Source organism: Pteropus vampyrus, unplaced genomic scaffold (assembly GCF_000151845.1).
Source record: "Pteropus vampyrus isolate Shadow unplaced genomic scaffold, Pvam_2.0 Scaffold351, whole genome shotgun sequence".
In the NCBI taxonomy this organism is placed as follows: domain Eukaryota; kingdom Metazoa; phylum Chordata; class Mammalia; order Chiroptera; family Pteropodidae; genus Pteropus; species Pteropus vampyrus.
In genome coordinates, this window is record NW_011889132.1 from 1,253,468 (window position 1) to 1,273,983 (window position 20,516).

A 20,516-nucleotide genomic window follows, 5' to 3' on the forward strand; every position below is an offset into this window, starting at 1 on the left:
ATCCAATATCACATGCAAGTAAAATGCAAGGGGATACAAGGTCATCAATAGTTTACTAATGCCATATTAAATAATAACAATGGGTGTGAATTTAGAAACATTACGCAGAATTTTAGGAGGGCATATATGTACACCTAAAGTCTGAATCTTATCACTGGATACTAAGTAAAAATGAGAAAAATTTCCCTTAAAACTAGTAAGTACTGAAAGGAAGTGTGGACCAAACAACCAACCAAAAGCCTCCAAAAATAAACAAAACAAACAAACAAAAGGAAGCAAAGTCATTATTGTGTTAACCCAAAGAAGAAATATTGTTGTATCAACTTCATGTATGCTGTAGAATAACTCTCTCCAATTAGCTTCTGCAGATTGTCTCATCTCAGACAATTAGAGCTAGTTCACAAAAATTGTCTCATTCAGAACATGCTTTGAAAGGGTTTACAAGATCCCAATGGAGCTTCCAAACTTGCTTTGTTTCCTAATTGAAAACTTAGAAGGTAATAACCTCCTCTCAAATCAAAGAAAGCCGGAAACCCTAGGATACAAAGCAGTTTCCAAAGAAATTTAAAATAAAATCATGTATCATTAAAAATTGAACAAAACAAACCAAGCACGTCTTCCAAAGAAGCAAAAACATGCCTTTGAAACAAACAGTAAGTCACCACTGTTCATTGCAGAGCAGCATGTCAGTTACAGAGTGGCAGAATGAATGTGCAAGTTGCCAAATTGAACTAATTCATGTTCTGAATTAAAATAAAACACCCTCAATGTTGTAGGCCACTTCTATTCACCAGCATTCCTAGGGTTTGCTGTGATCTGTCTTGAGAGACATGGAGGCATTGAGCAGCTGCTTTGGCTCATGCCCCACTCCTGGCGGGCACTCTTCCATGCAGGATTCCTTCATGGAATGACCTACATATGCACACATGTGGCAAAAACTCCAAAGACAAGGAGGAGGCAAAAGCTGCCCAATTCCCATTACAATAAAGTAACTGAAAAGCTTTCCTTTTGAGCAAAAGAATAAATGCTCCCTCAAGATCCACTTCCCAGAGCAGCTTCGGTGCTTCTGACTTCAGCTATTGCAATCCCAGCAGGGAATATATACAATAATCATGAATGCTCAGGTCATCCTGACAGCTAAAGATAAAACTTAATTCTCCCTTTCCACAGAAATGTAAACTCCGATGAAACTATTCATTTCATGTAAGTTAAATTCATTCATTTGCCTGTGTAATGATTCATCACAGAATGTTATGTGCAAGGACCTGGGTGAGAGCTTGTAAAAGTTACAAAGTTAAACTATATAGAGATCATTCCTCAAGGAGCTCCCGGTACCGGAGAAGAGTTACAACACGGACATAAATCGCCATGGGAAAATACAGAGTGTTGTGATGAGATTCGTCAATGTGCTTAAATCCAGCAACCAAATACAAATATCTATTGAACACCAATTATGCAATGACTCTTTTAAGTGCACTGATTCTAAAAGACATATACATAAACATGTATATTTTTACACTCAATAAGCGTATACTATTTAGTTGGGTAAATAAAACACAGATGTTAAGAAACGCAGCAATTACATATCCTAATCATTTTTGAATCCTTAGCACCTGGCACGTAGTGGTTCCTTGGTAAATGTGTTTTGTGAATTAATAGTTAACTGTGTGTATATATGCATGTATACATGTGTGTATTTGGATGTACATGGGTATATGCATATACAGATGCATATATCATATGTTACACCATACTTTAGAAGAAGCCTAATGCCTTTTAAAATGTCCCTCCCTATATTTGAGGTATTTCACCGAAATTAGCAAAGGAAGACTCACTGATACAATCCTTCATTACAAGCACAGGTGATAGAAGAAACTTGAAAGACTTCTGAGGAAGAAAAATTTTTAGGAAAATGCTCTGCGTGAGAGACCGAGAGGGATTTAGTTCCAAAACTGAGACTTTTATGTCAGATGTACAGTGGGCCAGTCTGAACCCAAACACAAAAGATACATCATACTGAAAACCTAAATATGTATTTGTCCAAGAAGAATATAGACTAGAAATGAAACATTAGCTATTAATTCAAAACAGATTTTTAAATTTGATAAAAGCAACCGGAATCACCTTCCACCTCTCCCCCTCTTTCCATTGTACAATCAGCCACTAGTTATTAATTCCATATTGTACTAGAAATCCCATCTCTTTTCTATTCCTAATGCTACTGCCTCAATTCATGACTTATTTGCCTGACCTATTGGCTCATTCCCCACCCTCTTGTCTCAGAGCTCTTTCCAATCTATCTGGTCAGGCTATTCCTGCTACACACTGGCTTAAATTTCCTCAGCAGTTCCTGATTTTCCTACAAGAGAATAGCCACCTTTCTTATTACACCGTACAAAGGCCTCTGTGATATGGCTCCCATCTATCTTTTTCCACCTTTTCTCCTGACACATCCCTTCCTCCTGTCACCTATACTGTGCCCAAATGTACATGTATTCCAGCCATATCAGACTCTTTCATCTAAAGGCTACTCTAGTGTACTTCTGTGATAAACGGAATAATGCCCACCCCCCCCCAAAGAGTTTCCCCATCCTAATTCCTGGAACATGTGAATATGCTACCTTACACAGCAAAAGGGACTATGCAGATGTGATTAAAGATCTTGAGATGGGGAGATTATTCTAGATTAACCGTGTGGAGTCCAATGTAATCACAAGGATTCTTATAAGAGGGAAGCAAGAGAATCAGAATCAGAGATGGAGATGTGACAATGGAAGTAGAAGTAAGAGATTGAGTTTGGAAGATTCTATGCCCCTGGATTTGAGTTCAAGAAAAAGCCACAAACCAAGGAATGCAGATGGCTTCCAGAAGCTGGAGAAGGCAAGGAAACAGATTCTCCCCTGGAGCCTCCAGAAAGAATGGAGCCCTGCTGACACCTTGATTTTAGGACTTCTGACCTCTGAAACTATAAGATAATAAATTTGTGTTCTTTTAAGCTACTAAGTTTGTGGGAATTTTTGCAGCAACAATAGGAAATTAATACACTACACTGTATGTCTAATATACCTTTTTTTTTTTTGCAAGATCTTTAATAGAGATGGTAGATAGTTCGTTTTTTTAATCCCTCGAATAATTCGGTCCAATTGCTTGTTTATAGTACGTTTTGTTAAAAAATGTTTGTTAAATATAAAAGAGTAACTAGAACTGACTAGTGAATACGTATGGACAATACCTAAAGCATCACCAGTTTCAGTTATGACAAATACATAGGTTTTATACTATGAAAAAACATGCAGCTTCAAAAATAAGCACTCCATATGTTTCCAAAACAATCATTATTAAAACTATGGGGAGACTGTATAAACAACTTTCAGAATATATGGATATGGAAAACAAAGAAATGATCAAACTTAACAAAGATAAATCATTTCACTGGTTTTTTTGTTTGTTTGTTTTTTTGTTACTAAAACTCAAATCTCTACAAACAAATATCTAAATATTTTAACCTCCTTATACCCAGATATAGCTGATATCGGTCAATGTTATTGAGCACTTAGTACAGTAGGAATTCAATAAATGCTTGTTAATAATTGTATACAGAATCTATTAATTCATCCATTGGGAAGATGAAAAGACGTCTATGTGATGTTAGGTCAGAAGTGCAAAAAACCCTGAAAGAAACTAACATAAACAAATATAGGTGTACACATTATATATAAGTACTCATAACTAAAAACAACTGGAGATTCTGTTCAAAGTATAGCAAGACAGTAGTGTATGTATCTGTACACATATATGTGTTTGTGTATGTATGTGTATTATATGCTATTTAGTTGAAAAGATGTTTATAATAGCTAAGGCCCTTTGGAAATTTTTCTTCTTTGAAAAACAAAACATTGCTGACCAAGAACTGCCCTTCAACTTGAACCTCATTCTTCTGGGATATACAGATAAGGGCAATTGCCTTTTCAAGGTAACTTTGCTTGGTGACTAGTGCTTTACATTAGCTTGATTATCCCCAGGACCCCCGCCTCCTAATTCCAGGCCCAGTCCTTTGACTAGAAAGAAGATTTAAGTGGTTTAGTATAGATCCATCCTCACTTGTTCTTCACTTCCATGTTCCTACCAGCAGCTCTTATATTAGTGAACAAGTGGAAAATCTTTAACGATTTTTTCTCCTATTGATACTTAAATCATTACAATGACGAGACTTTAATGGCATCAGAGTACTTTTAAAAGGAATTCTTAAATACTTTATAACATGAACGGACTTGTCTACATAATTTGAACTCTGATTATATAGGGATACAAGATGACATGATGATTATATCATGAAAAATGTAATATTTTTTTTAAAGTCAGTGATAATTTCTATTATAAAAAGTACAAAAAAAACACATAAACCTATATACTAGGACAATAAATTGGAGGAAATAAATGTTTGGAAAATATTAGGATCAATTAAAATAATTTCTGAAAAATAATTCTTTAGAAGTTTTCTTCCCATGCTCATTTTCTCTCTGCTATCTGTATTTATTACTGCATCGTCATCATCTCAGAAAAGCCACCAGATGGCATTACAGAGTCCAATTACTTTATAAAACATATTTCTAGGAAAAACTGGAAGAATTAATTCTCTTTTCAAATTAAAGTTGTTCTTTTTTCCTGATATGAAAATATACTGAAGAAAAATACTAATTCAATATAAAATATTAACTCAATAATCAGAATATTGAAACCTTTCCTGATCATTGATAAAAATAACTTTCCTTTATCATTCACAACAAATTTTATGCCCTATATGGAAATATAAACTAAATGGAGCATGCTGTTAGAGACAAGGTAAAATGCCAATGACAGAACTTTACTGAAATCAAGGTAACTAAATGAATTTGGAAATATTTTAGTACAGTAAGTATGATACAAATGGTAATTGAATAGTACTTTGGATACCCACAAGAAGCTTAGTGATATATTTTTAAATGTTTACATATAACCATCAGAGATTTTAAAACTTGGCAAGGTTAGCCACTGTTATTGCCTTAAGGAAACATTTTCCATGCAAGGCAACTCTCTAGATGTCTTAAGAGACTATAACTCTATAAAAGGAAATCCGTCGTAAATAAGCAGAAAATGGGCTAAAACACAGTTTAGTATTTTGAACTGTTAAATCTAATTTCATTTAGACATGTCAACACCTGCAAGGAAAGCTACCTTATTTTTCACCTTAGCTTTGTAACTAAATAGCATGTGCTTTTTAACAAGACTAAAAATCATATTTCTTTCTTAACCAAACCTCTGTTTGGAACTTAATAACATCCGTGGCTCTCTCGTATTACAACTAACTGTGTACCATAAAGTTAAATGTAGTTGACAATGGGCCTCAAGTACTTTAGCTACAAACTTTAGCCATCTAAATTTGTTTGATCAATTTGCAAATATGTAAAATATACTACAGAAAAAAACCGTCACTTTATGTACTGAGTATGTATTGAAGGTGTTCAATAAATGCTTATGAAATGAACAAAAGGGTAAACTTCTGTTTCTACAGATAATGTTGTAGTCCAAAACTTTTGCTTTATGAAGAAGGAAACGGGTCCTGAAAGGATCAGGAACTTTCCTCAATCAACAAGGTTTATGACAGGCTGGACTGAAAACTGAGTTTCTTAATTTCCAGGTCTACAGGTTTCATAATACTCATCAGAACAACCTAAACCACTTCTGTCAAAATAACTCCAATCATGTTTTTAGTAATCATCACTGTAGACAAAAGTTGGCATGTCGATATTAGAATATCCTGCCAACTTCAGAGAGTCAACATGAGGATTAACCATGGCAAATTTTAATACACTGTAAGCCACCTTTTCCATCTGTTAGGATGAAGGGAACGAAAATTGAATCAGTATCCTCTACCTTCAGGAGATTTGTTTATGGCAAACATTTCAAATCTAGGTAAAAAGAATTTTTGTTGGCAAAAGCTTTATCCTTTCTGTAGTGCAATTATTCTCATTATCATGGATGACCAAGAATTTTACATTTGTCTCACCCAAATAGAAAAAAAACAATAAAAGTAATAATTTCTAAGAGTTAAGTAAACTTTAAAAACTAAATGGCCCTTATACTTATTTTGTATAATATACTTTTAAAATCTGACTTCTTTAAGATCTCCAGATGAGATTATCCCGGATTATCTAAGCAGAGCCTAAATCCAATGACAACTGTCCTTATAAGAGAAAGACAGAGGGCAATTAGAAATACAAAGAAGCCCATGTGACAATAAAGACAGAGAATGGAATAATGCAGATACAAACCAATGAACACCTGAAGCCACCAGAAAAGGAAAGAGGCAAGGAAGGATTCTCCCACAGAGCTTTCTGAGGGAATGTGGCCTTGCCAACTCCAGGACTGCGAGAAAGTAGGTTTGTATTGTTTTAAGCCACACAGTTTGTGGTAATTTCTTAAGATAGCCACAGGACACTACCTCAACTCCAGACCAATAAATCCATCAGCTCGATATTTCTAGTGATTGCCACAGCTCATATGTTCCAAACTGAACTCATTCCATCTCTCCGTGAAAAAAACATCCACCCTCCTCTTGCTATAATTGGTAATGCCATCAATATAACTTCTCAAATTATTTCACAATCCATCTCCAGACAGTCATTGAATCCCAATTATTCTTCTAAACATTTGTTCAGTCTCTTTGACTGTAGTGTAGCTGAATGATTTTTATTGAGTCCCTGACTGGTCCTCTGGAATTCACCAGTCTTTCCTATAGGGAGTATTATCTGTCCAAAAGCGGATCTGATCATGCCACTCTCACGTGTGACCCTTTACAGCTTGACTGTGTGTGTCTTTCCTTCTCCATAAAGGCAGCTTTACTTATGGACTGATACAAACATCTATGAAGCGCTACTGCATATATACCAAGGAGTTTCATCTCTATGGTGTATAGAAGATACCACAAGGAACAGATCTGCCAAATCAGATGCCCAACCTCACAGACTGAATTTTCTACAGGGATTTGCAAAGTAATTAAATATCTCAGCCAAAATTTTATGTTCTACAATATCAAATCTAAAATTCTTTGCAAGATATATGAAATCCTCATACTCTATGCTCAATCTACATTTTGGGCTTTATCTTAGTCACAAAGACCTATCTACTGCTCTCTTTAAATATGTGGTCCTTTCAAGTTTCTCTTTGGGGACCTTTAATATGATTGATGGCATCGCAATCCTCCTACTACAGAATTCTTTTCTCCATCTCTTTTTTTTCCAAATATCCCAAGTCTAATCATCAAACTCAATGGATTCTAACTTATAATTGGCCTCTCTTCTGTCTTCCTTGTTCTCACTGCTGTTATTCTGAGTCAGGAAATCATTTTTGTGTCAGACATTTTTGGTTGAAAGGAACACAGACTCCTGTAGGATACCACAAAGAGAAAGGAATATTTTTGAATTTGTAGAGTACAGTGTATTTGTAGAATGCAGATGAATATTAAAATTTATCAAAATCCAAAGCGTTACTAGAATTTGTTTCTCCTCTTTCTCCTTCTCTGTCTCCCTTCCTCTTCTCAGCCTTGGTTTCTTTTCTTTTTTCTTCCTTTTCTCCCTCTTTTTTAAATCATAGACCACAGATTGTGTGGTCCCTTCAGCAAAAATTTCCAACATCCTTGTTCTTAACTCCCTCATTCCCATCTAGTTCCTGACTGACCATCTTTCTCTAATCCCTAGTCCAAATTCAATAATCGTTTGATGACTTAGCTATTATTAGTTATGGTAGGAAGAATAATGCACTCACCTCCCCAAAGATGTCTACATCCTAATCACTGAAACATGTGACTGTGTTTCAGTGATTTAAAGAGTACTTTGCAGATTTGATTAATATAAGAATCTTGAGTTAGAGAGATTTTCTTGGATTATCTAGGCAGGTCCAATGTAATCACAGAGACCCTTATAAGGGAAAGAGGGAGGCAGGAGAGTCACAGCCAGAGAAGAAGTGACAAGAAAAGCAGAGGTAGGAGTGATGAGGGACCCTGAGACAAGGAATGTAGTCCACCACTAGAAGCTGAAAAAGGCACTGAAACAGATTCTCCCCTAGAGCCTGCACCAAAAACACAGCCCTACCAACCTGTTCCTGACCTCCAGAAGTATAAGGTAAAAAATTTGTATTGTTTTAAGCCACTAAATTTTTGACGTTTTGTTAAAGCATCAAACAGGATACTAATATAACAGTGTACCTAATTTCAACACCACTTCATGGATTGCCTTCAAGATAATAGTAGACTGTCCGTGGATCAGGGATTCATCCTCAGGTCCTGCAGTGGTCATCTCTGTGCTGTCTAGAATGAACATCAATTCCTTAACATGACTTTAAATATCCACCATTGACTGACTCCTCACTGCAGCCCTCCAGTTTTTACCCTTCCCTTTAAATATATAGAAAAACAGTCTACTGCCATGCCACCCTGAACAAGCCCAATCCTGTCTGATCTCGGAAGCTAAGCAGGGTCGGGCCTGGTTAGTACTTGGATGGGAGACCACCTAGGAAGACTAGGTGCTGTAGGTGTAACAAATAAAAAATAAGGGATTGTAAGCTGACAAAGTCTTTGCAATCTGCAAGGTCAACCAAGTGTTGCCTCACCTAAAAAAGTAAATAACTTAATGAATGAATAAATAAATAATAAATAATATATCTTTTATTGTCCCCCATGATACAGTGTCACACTGCCATATTTATTAACTTGGAATATTCCCTTCCCCATTGAGATCTTATTGAACTCACAAGATTCATCCATATTGACTTTTATCTTCCCCATGTACATTCACCATGAACAAGTCATCAGTCTGCACGATTAATGTTAATCTATATCAACTTTATATAAAAGTGTAGTGACAACTAAAATGGAACAAGTAAGTCTACAGTGAAATTCATAGGTTTATCAGATGATCACTAAACAAAGATACAGGATTATTTTATTTTATTTATTAGCAGTAAGTTCTATTTGTTTGTTAGCCTTATTCTAATTAAAGACATCATTTCAAATGAATATTAAAATTATTCTAGACCTAATTTCAAATTTTATTTTAAAAAAAGATAAATAGAAGAGAATTTTTTCCAAGAAAAATTAAAGTGCATTTTTTTAAAAAACTTTATAAAGAAACAGAGCCTTAGAAATTTGGTCTTACAAGCTATCCCAAAGGAAAAAAAAGAGAAATGCTTCATACCTTTTGACATTTTCGACAAACTGGAAATAAACACATGGTAGCATAATAAAAGGCAGATGCTGAGGGACTAGGTTGTCTCTTAATCATGTGGAATTAAGCTCAATGACTTCCAGGAATGCCCAAGAGAGCAGATACACATAAATCACACTGGCATGAGATGGAAACATCCCACCAGACTTTCTCACTCCTATTCAGTTAAATCTCACTTTCTTTACACACTAGCACAATTTCTTTTACTTAAACAAATGATGATCCAGAAATAAACACAAAGATTAGAACCTAAACTACCCTTACCTTTTTGTTGTTGTTGTTTTTACTTAAAGAAAACCAAAACTTTTAGTAACATATCCTAATGATTTATAAGTGTTTGGCCATAGTATTAGACTTATAATAAACACACAAATACTTATTTAAGAACAAGACATTCTTCTTAATAGCTAAACTAAATTATTCTTCTAAAAATTCAATTTGTTTGCTTCTAGTTCTATTTTTCAGAAATAACAAACACAAAGATGAGAACCTAAACTACCCTTATCTTTTATAAATTATTCGAGCTTAGAGTTACGAGTTTGGGCAAACCTCTTGAGAGACTTGCCGCCTTCCTCTTGCTGTCAGAAAGAACTGAATCTAAATCATTTTACATGAACAGGTGTCTACTGTCAGGTTCTAGAATGAAGAAAATATCAACCCCCTGTGGTAACCCTTTTACTCTCTAATAGCTGGCTGCTTTAGGTAGCTTATATATATATCTTAAATACCCACTAGAATAAGATGTATTCTTTGATTTTTATAATAGTCTCTAATTTTTCTCCATATGCTGCAATAATTGTAAACTTTTTTTTAATACTGAAGTCACTTGCTTAGTTATTGTGTATCAGTAATCATGAACTACCTCCTTTTCATGGTGATCTGTATTAAACAACACAGTTAAAACCAATACATTTGCATGACAGTATCTCTTTAAAGCAGCAGTAAATGTAGTAAAATTCAAATAATTTAAATAATCATTTTTCCTTTCCTTCTAACAAATTATCACGTGCATTTCAAGCTCATGAAAACACTCATGATTTGCAAAGGCTCACTGTCTTCATATTAGCATGCCTTAGATACTGCTTATTCAGACTATATATTTTGCTTCAGTAGTCTCATATTATAAATTATACTAAATTCTATTCATAAAAAAACAGTTTTTCTTGAACGCTCTTTTATTTTTCTAATACTGTGTTGGTCGTGTAGCACCCTCACTGATGCAATCCAGCTTGAACATTAAAGCCATTATTCATTCATTCATGTAATATTACTTCATTAAGATATTTCATTGAACCTTGACTCTGAAACACACACCATATCTGGCACTGTAGATGTTATAAGCCTAGATAAATCATGGTCCTTGCACTTACCATCTTATATTCTAGGGATGGAAATGAGAGCAAAAAGAAACAGACAAAAGATCCAGATCTCTTTCTCTTCCCTCATCTCTACATCCGAGTCTCTCAAGCTTCATTTCTCTTCAGTGTCCCAAACCCTTGGGCCAAATCACAACTCACACTTTAGTTCCCCCAAAGTGCTTTACTCATACTTTGTACACAGTAGTCCCTCAACAGTTTATATTATTTCCCTCCCCTTGAATCCTATCCCAAATTCTCTTAGTTACACAAAATAAAAAGAACTATTTAAGAATAGCTGTTACTGAGACTATATTATCCTCTTGGAAAGACCTTGTAAAGACATAGCATTTCATAGACTGTAAGCCTTCAAATGAAGTAATGGCAGTATTTTTAGTTTAAAACTTCTACAAAGGCACAATGAATATATTCAAAATAGACTAATTTGCATACAAATACACTAATAAAGAAGAAGGAAGAATGGAAGATAGGGAGAAGAGGAGAGAAAGAGAGGCAGAGAGGAGAAAGAAAAAAGGAGGAAAAGAGAAGGAAAGGAGGGAGGGAGTGAGAAAGAGGGGGAAAAGAGAAAGGAATGGATGGGAAAGAAGGAAGGGAGAGACAGACACAGACAAACAAGAACATCAAGCTAACCTTTCTAAAATAGTTAAGATACAAAGACTTTCTAAGCAAACATTTGCTTTACATGTGGTTTTTGTACAGAATTCTACAAATGACAGCAACTGAAATGTTTACTTACTAAATTGCTACAACACTTCACACACTTGAGGAGGAATAGGTAATATTGATAGTCTTTGTCTTTTTCTTCAAGTGCTGCTTATGAAAACTAAAAACAATGTATAAAATTGTTCCAAGAGAAAAACCATTGCATAACAAATGCTGAATATCTCCTTCCATACATTAAGAGCCTTGAATCTAAATGTTTGCAAAACTTTAGAACATTACCTGAGAGACCAGATTCACAGATCCAAAGCTTGATTGTTATAATCATATACATACCCAAAGTGACATTTAAAACAAAGCATTGTAAAGTTTAATTTTTAATATTTCAGTCAAGAATGTTATGCTATAACTGTCTCATTATAATTTGTTCATTAAATTAATAGCAATGGAGGTACTGGCCAATATGATAAAAAAAAATATACATCTACGGCTTATGTATAAAGAGCTCCTATTGCTTTCAAATTAGTTCTGTTAATGAGAAACAAATACCTACTTCTAAACTTTTATGTAATGACCATATGTGTTTATCTAAAGTAAACACTATACATGATTAACATGCCATAAAAGTCAACATTATCATGTGCATTATAACCATATTTAATATGTTCTTGGTTATTAAAATATCTAGTTCTGATTTTCGAGTGGTCACAGTGAATTAAAAATAATATTCTACTAAAAGATGTATATGAAAAGCATTGGGTTTTGAACCATGTTTACTGACCTTCCAAAAAGATTTATAAAACTGAAAATAAAAAGAGAATTAAATGATAAGAAGAACAAAGATAAGTAGCTCTCTTAGTTAATATGTGAGATTGAACATCAAAAATTGATTTTTATTCCCTGGCCTTGATGCCTGTAAGTTTTATAGGTTGGGCTGGATGAGAAGACTGAGCCATTAATCTTTTAAAGAAAAAAATGCCAAGTGCAGTCCTCTTCTACTTGATCTATGGAATTCAGTAATAACACTCTTCAGTAAGCTACACATCTGCTTCTCTAAACAGAGGTGCAGGGTAACAGGCACCAGCTGAAATGAGCAAAGTAATATTATTTATTCCAAAACTACACACTCAATATTCAAAAATCAAACAAACTTCTATTCAGCTGGGTCTTAACATAGATACTGAGGGAAGCTATTTTAATTCACATTATACAGAAAAGTAAGCAAATCAAACACGTCGCTAAATCTCAGTACCTGCCTTAATTTTTCACATTTTGAAATAGAAAATACATGCGGTTTGAGAGGTTTTAAGTAGCAATATGACAATTATATTCGTAAATAGAACTAGGTCTCAGAACTTCTGCCAAACTTAGGGCAGTATTTTATTACCACCCTCCTAAAATAATTATGTCATTAAAATAAAAATTGAATCTGAGACAGGTCATTGAGTTTTCTGAGGTCTCTGGAGCAGGAGATATGAATTTTCCAGCTGTCCCATATTTCTAGCTCTGTTCCCATGCTTCTCGAACATACAAAATAAGTCTCAATTTAATATAAGTTTTTTCCTTAGAGTTTATATAGAATGGGCCTGCCACCACTATTTGATGATGGAAAAAAGTCACATTTGCATTTCAATAAATAATTAGCATAGAGCTGACATACACAAAAACGACTGAAAAAAAACAATTTTATGTAATCAAGTATAATCAGAAAAATGAAGTTTCTAAGATTCAATCAATATTTCTATTTTGGATAGCTTCATTTTGTTAAAATATTTATACAGATGAGTGTTTCTCTTCTATGTGGTCAGCATCTAAAACATTCATTTTAAGTACTTTTAATGTAAGTTACTATTTTAGAAAATATCACTGTTGTAGAATTTATCAGCTTTCATCATGACTTACATCCCGTTCCACTTATTCTCACTTCCATGGGTATGCCCAAATTCCTTGCAAGTGGCAAAGAAATCAAGATATCTGCTATTTGCTAGTAATCCATTCAAATTACAAAAAAGCCACAATATTATAATCCTGCTTTATGGTTTTCTCTCATTCAAAAAGATTCACCAAGAAGAAAAGATAAAATAATGTATAAACATAGATTTTCACATTGCCTACAATCATATCAATGGCACACATAATAGGTATATAATAACCAAAAAGCTCTAGAGCCAATAGGCTCAGTTAAATTCCTTTTACGCTCAACCCTGCACCATCCCAAAGTACTCCTCAATTCCTCCCCACACTTCCTTGGAGTTGCTCTCTACTTTCCTTTCATGCGGCCTTTTTCACTACATAATCAATGTGAGTTTGAAGCTTCTTAACTTAAGGGACTGAGAATGGTTGCTGTAGCCCATCTCAGCCCTTTCATTCTCTCTCCTTTACGAATTCCAAAGATACATTTGTTCATGTGATATCATAACATTCTGCAGTTTCTTGTACATTATCTCTTCTTTTACCCAACTATCTCTCTAGAACTAATAAATAACACATCCTAGTTCCATCAACTAAACACAATACATTTCTCTTGCCATTACATCCAAAAGCTATAGCCTCAAAAATTCTGTAACCCCACATAAAATGTGTGTGGAAAGTCTTTCTAGTATCAGTGACTTATTAGATAAGATACAACTCCACATTGATAACAATGTTTATTCAATTGCCTTATATATTTCACTAGCTGTAAGTATCAACAGTTAACTTAAAATCAAGATGTCTGATAACGTAAAGTTTCCCATAAGTTTCACATTATTTTATTTAGCAACTCCATTCATATTACCATTCTATTTTACCTCTATATTTCCTACTAACATATTAGGAGATTTCTCCATTTTCTTTTAAGAACTCTGGTGCTTTCTTTAAATATCTGCAAAATAATTCACCAAATCAGCTGAAGTACAACCCTAAAAAAAGTCTGCCCTAAGCATAGCTGACATTGGAATGGTAACAGTAAAAGTTAACATGAAAAAAATTTCATAATATTTCCATGCAAAAATTAAAATGACACTCATTATAAAAGAATTTCCTGAAAATCATGTGATAAAATTAAATCAAACTGCAAGGTTTTGCTATTGAATCCATTCCAATTCATAGTAACTAACAAAATAAGCCATCTTTTTTTCAACCTATTCCTGCTTTTCTAGTTCCCTATGAATATGCTCCACTCATTTAAAGATATAGCTACAATATTTCTGTAATATGAATTCTGGTTAATTCTCAGTCTCTCCACAAATGGCACGTGTGTAAACATAGCACCACCGATTTAAGCCATAAAAAAGAGAGAAAAGGAACACTGCTTACCAGAGCCTCTTTTGGTCACAACCTTCAAACTCTGAGTGAAAGTAGCATATAAGAGAATCAAGTATGGAATCGGAGCTTTCATCTTCCAGCTCTTAATGGCTGTTCCCTAAAACAAAGATAGAAAAGAGAAAAATACAGTTTTAAAGATACAGATCAATATTATAAGATTTTTGTTAGACTTCTGATCATGCAAGATTGGGGCAATGAATTCCACAAAAGGAAAGAATATGAACAGGATCTGTGTACTCTATTTTCCTATATGCCGTGGTTCCTAACTTAAATCAAAACCAGTAATGTCAAAATTTCTCTAGGTCCCCTAAAATGTTTTAAAGTCTTATGGTCACTTAAGGTTTAAAATTTTTCTCTATTTAGAGAATCTAATTGTATTTAGATAAGTGGAAACAATTCCTTCCAAAAGACTATTTTACTAACAACTTGTTTTCAATATAAATTGCCAAACACTGACATTTTTAATTTTCCGTGCTGCAACAGAATATGATTTTATTCAGTATCACTCTTTCCAACTGAAAAGAAATCATAAATTCTATACCTCTAAAGATTTAATTATAATTTTACGATTCTCTTTCAAAAACTCTAAAAGATACTTTGAGAGAATTTAAGACTGATTCTATTGAAAGAAAGTACACTGTCTATGAAAGCTACAGGAAGATACATTATTTCTTCCCATTACAAGGCTCTCAGAAGGATACTAGAAGGAACAGTAGCCTAGTGTTTGGATTTTAAAAGGGGGAAATATTTCATTTAAAATTAACTGAAATGAACATTGTCTTCCTCAAAAAATCATCCTTCTTTTTTTTTTTAATAAGACTGAGAGCAGAGCTGAAAGACTGAATTTCAAAAAGTAGCAAGTCAGAACACAGTTCAAAGATATTGTCAATCCATGACAGCACAAGTTTCTCTGTAAGACAGTTGAAGACTAATCATATTCAGCTTTCTATCACTATGACTTTATTAAAGATGAGGAAGCTGAAATGGTGATTTGACAGTCACATATTTCTCGCTCTCCTAGCACCTCAGATACCTCTGAATATTTTTCAATGACTAATTCATTCACATTAATAAACGTCTGTTAAAACACATTTTAATTCACAAAACAAAATCAAAATCCATTCACTTGCTGTAAAGTGTCACCATCCTTTTAGTCAGAAAGTCAGTGAATTTTTTAAATAAGCATTGTGAATAAGCTATTTTAATTCCAGCTCCTTTCAATGATGATAGCCTGTTTCAGTTTTCTAACCAAGGACTCTGAGTTCACATAAAGATATAAATGAAACCTAGTCGAAAAGCCAACTCATCAGCCACATATGAAAAAATGCCACCTTAAGGGGCAAGCCTGAATCATGCATTCCTAAAGCCCCAATTCCATTTCTCAGCTACCACACTAACTGGAGCTGCAGGAAATCTTCAAGTTGATATCTGTAGCCTTCAGGTTAGCAGAGAGAATCAGTTCTTCTCTCAGTGTGAGTTTAATCAGCACTGTCCAAGAAACTCCAGGATCCAACTATACACTGCAAAACCTTACTGCTTAACTATCTTATTACTTTACTCTTGTTCAAAATACTATTTCTTTACTCATTTAATTTTTATAGGGCATACAGGCTAGTTTGTGATTCTATTTCTTAAAATTAAATTGCTTTGGAAAGCATCGATTTGGTAGCATCAAGATCCTTAATTGAATCCCTTGACACATTGTACATCAGGGAAAACAAAAAAGAATTACACAGCATTTCACAGATTTAACATCTTGGTCAATCTACAATAATCTTCATGAACTTCTGTATTTTATATTGAAAGGCAGATTAAGTATGTATACTCACAGACATCCAAGCTTTGTTGTAATTGTTGCATAGTTAAAACTCTTACTCAGAAATCACAAAGCAAACTTTAAATAAACATTTACTGAGGTTCTCGTGTGGTTTCTTTTGTCACATAGTAGCTCATACTATCAATGATCTAATTTCAAGAAGCCTTAATTTCTGGGTGGATGGACCTGAAATGATTCACCACTTGGCTTCATATAAACCACTATTATATCTTATGCATATCACAGTGGTTATAAGCAATCAGCCTCTCTGGGTTCTTAACCCAGTTTTGCCACTTCTGAGCTGTGTGATTTGGGGCAAATAACTTCTCTGTGACTAGTTCCTTCATTTGTAAAATAGGTATTATTATGGTACATATAGCATAGTGCCTAGAAATACACTGGCGCCAAGAACAAACTAAATCATTGAAAGCTGCTGCTGTTATTATTTTATTGCAGTTGATTGTTGTTGCTATTATCATTATTAACAACACTATTACTGACTCAACTCACATCATCTCACCTGTGAAACTTTTTGTACATATCAGCTTTCTTTACATCCTACCCTACAGTATTAGCTTATCTCTTTAATTATATGTCTTTCTATTCTACCAAACTTGAAGTCCCTCCAGGGTAAATGTGTTTTATTCATCTTTTTATAACCAGTGTTCAACAAATGTTAGCTGAGAAAAATGAATGAATGAAAGACTGAATGTGGCTGCTGTTATCCACAGTTGAATTTTGGCATTCAAACTCATCATTTGATAAACACTTATTAAACATATATTAGTTACAAGATGCTGTGCTATGGTGCAGTAGGGACACAAAGACAATGTAATGCACCTAATAAAGAAGGCTCACAACCCAATAAAGGAGACAAATGCTTATCTATTTAATTAGACTGGCCCTAATGCCATATGGTAAGTATAATGTGCTGAGGGAGTAGAGGGAGGAATTTATTAATTGTGTTCCAGGTTGAGTCTGGTGAAGTCATAAGAAAGGGCTTTCAGAAGAAGAAACATCTCAGCTAGGTCATAAAAGAGAGACTTTCTAAGAGAAAGAGAATTCCATGTCTAGGGCAAAGGATAAGTGAGATTGTCAGTCTGGTAGGCAGAATAATGTCCACCCCCAAATGTACCCATGTTTGAATTTCTGGATCCTATAAATATGTTACCTTGTATGGCAAAGGGACTTTACAGATGTGGTTTAAGGATTCTGAAATGGTAGATTATGATTTGGGCAAGCCCAATACAATCCTTATAAAAGAGCAGTACCAGAATCAGATTCAGAGAGAGAAAATGTAAGGATGAAAGCCAAGGTCAGAGATTGGAGTGATGTACTTTGAATGTGGAGGAATGAGGCATGTGCCAAGGAATGTACGTAGCCTCTAGAAGCTGGAAACGAAAAGGAAAGAGATTGTCCCCTAGATCCTCCAGAAGAAATGCAGGAATGCCAACACCTTGATTTTAGCCAAGTGAGTCCAATGCATTTTGGACTTCTGACCACCAGAACTATAAGATTAAAATTTTGTGTTGTTTTAAGCCACTAAGCAACAATAGGAAATTGTTACAGCAAAAATGTGAAATGATAAGTTTCAAGAATAGTGTGAATAGACCACAGGTTGGGGGCTGTAGTGACAGAAGTTGAAGATGTCTATGTAGGATTGTTAATAACAAAATATGCTAAGTACGAAGTTAGGACTTTCCCTTCATGCCCCACATGATGTTTTTCACTCATATTTTAACTTCATCCAATGATACTTCAGGCACCTTCACTTTCTTTACCATTTTTTAAATCATAGAAACAATATGTATATTGAATACATTTCCTCAGAATACCCATGATGGCTCACCTAATATTCTGATTTGCCCCTTTCACACACTCCTAAGATTCTTTGCAATACATACAATGAAGAATCAATGGATGCTTATTGGTGAATAATCTGAACTGTTTTAGAAAGCAAAGTTTGAAAGTGAAAGAAACTAGTTATCAGGCAGTGGTACAGGAAGATGAAAAAGAGGGTCCACCTTAATGCTGTAGTGGTGAATATTGGGAGAGCAGGATGGGCTCAGGAATAGAATTTAGTGACATATTTTTTTTTAAGTGGCATTAAAAGGAAGCTTCAAAAGTGGATCTGATGCATATAGTTTGAGCGACTAGGTCTATTATGATACTATTCACTAATATGTAGAAATAGAAAAGATATTTGGGGCAATGAGGGTGGAGAAATATACAAAATTACATTTGAAGCATGTAGATTTTAAATTGTCTGTGGAATTCCCTGTTAAAATTGTCTTGTAGTTAATTGAAATTATTAGCCAGAAGCTCAGTGGAGACATGGAAGATAACAACATTGTAATTGTAACTGAAGTTAAAGACATGGGTTAGGATAAACAAGGAAGAAAGTACAAATAATAAAGAAGGCTTACGCATCCAACTCTGGAGCCTACCAGTATATATGAGACAGGCAAAAGGAATCAAAAGAGAGAAAAAGGGAAAACATTAGGCTTTAAAGGGAATGTGAATCAGGAAAGAGTTGGGCCAACGAAGCAAGCAAGGATTTTTAAGGACACAATCAACAGAGTTTATGTATTGTAAGCATAAAGAAACAACTGCTTTAGAATTAAGATGCTTCTGGTGATATTGGCCAGTTTTTAGTGGGACAAATTGGGGCATAATCAGAAAATTGAAGGAGGAAAATTAGCTTCATTGGCTTGTTTCTGAATGGTAGGTAAGTTTGGAAGTAAAATAGAGGGACTCTGTAATCATTTGTTTTACTCTACTTACACAGTAGAGAATTGGTTTTAGAATAAGAATGAACTAGATTAAGAGTCTTACCTTATGTTAGGTTACAGAAGCTATTTCATCTCTACACGTCCTGGTTTTATTAGCTACAAAGCATGGACATAAGTACGTGCCAGATGTATTTCATTTCAGTTTATTTCATTTCTGATCTACTTTTCCCAACACACTGAGGCAGTAAATATATTTCAAAGTTTTACAGCCTTTAAATAATTGCCTTTATGGTAGCTACCAGAGTATTTAACAATGACATTTAACTGTAGACATTTTTAAATGCTAGCTCTTTTCCTATATCTTCTTTCCATTCCTGGCTAGTATGTAATAATTACTTATTCTAAAAAAAATGATCCATTATATTTTATTTAATCCTTAAAGCTTTTACATTGCCAAACACAAGATTGTACCAGTCATTTTCTTCACTCTAATCAAAGTATAATTAAACTATCCATTTGTGCATGAAACAAAGTATTTTACCAAGTACACCATTTACATAAAGCAATGCATGTTAAAGTTGTGAAATAGATTCCCTAAGGAGACGATAACAGAGGCTCTGAAAGACTCTGCAAATAAAACGTTACCAGAAAAAGACCAGACAAATTGGTGTAGATGATAGAGGCTTTGTTCATTTCCTCTTGCGACCACATCAAAGTTGTGACAGAAACAAAGCACAAACAGCAAGCAGAGTTGGCTGGGGTCTAGATGAACAGAAGCCCTACAACTAGGGAGAAAAATAAGAAATCACCCTGCCATGGTTGGAGGTAGGAGAGAGCGAAGATGCAAGGCTGCTGGATCCCCAGTGGCTCAGTGGGACAGAGACTGTGGCAGCAACAGCTGCAGACACCTTTTACAGGGCCCATGTCTGCAATTGGACTTCATGGTGACAGACTTACTCACTATAAGTACCACCTCCGGGTAGGCTGGTCAGGGGGCACCAGGGACTTACAGGAGGACACTGAGTTGCTGGAGCAAGGGCTGGAGGCAAGACTCTCTCCTGGGCAGAAGTGCTGGTGGTATCCATTGTTCCTCTCTTGAGCCCTCCCCTACTCCTAGTGTGTGGACTCAGCATCGCCATAGCTGAAACTTCAACAAACTGGATAACAGAGGTAGCTCCACCCAAAGGATTTCCTGAAACTCCGCCTCCTCCAACTCACAGTCCCACCCAAGCCACATCCAGGTGCGTCCTCTGCAAGTCAGGTGCTCCTTGCTGAACAGCACCAAGACTCATACTGGTGGCAGCTGGCCTCGGTTTCTGGTGTGGCCTCTTGAGGAAACTATAAGAACAGCATCTGTGAATTGCTT

At 34.9% G+C, this 20,516-nt stretch overlaps 1 protein-coding gene and 1 pseudogene across 1 annotated transcript in view; one reads left to right on the forward strand and one right to left on the reverse strand.

Annotated features, from left to right (window-relative positions):
• IL1RAPL1 (interleukin 1 receptor accessory protein like 1) overlaps window positions 1–20,516 on the reverse strand; it is a 1,273,836-nt gene that overhangs the window by 1,074,180 nt on the left and 179,140 nt on the right. Inside the window, exon 2 of the mRNA XM_011378990.1 lies at window positions 14,594–14,699. Within this exon, the coding sequence (XP_011377292.1) occupies window positions 14,594–14,675 (82 nt within the window). The 5' untranslated portion in view covers window positions 14,676–14,699. The remainder of the gene's footprint in view (window positions 1–14,593; window positions 14,700–20,516) is intronic.
• LOC111731153 lies at window positions 8,453–8,571 on the forward strand (annotated as a pseudogene).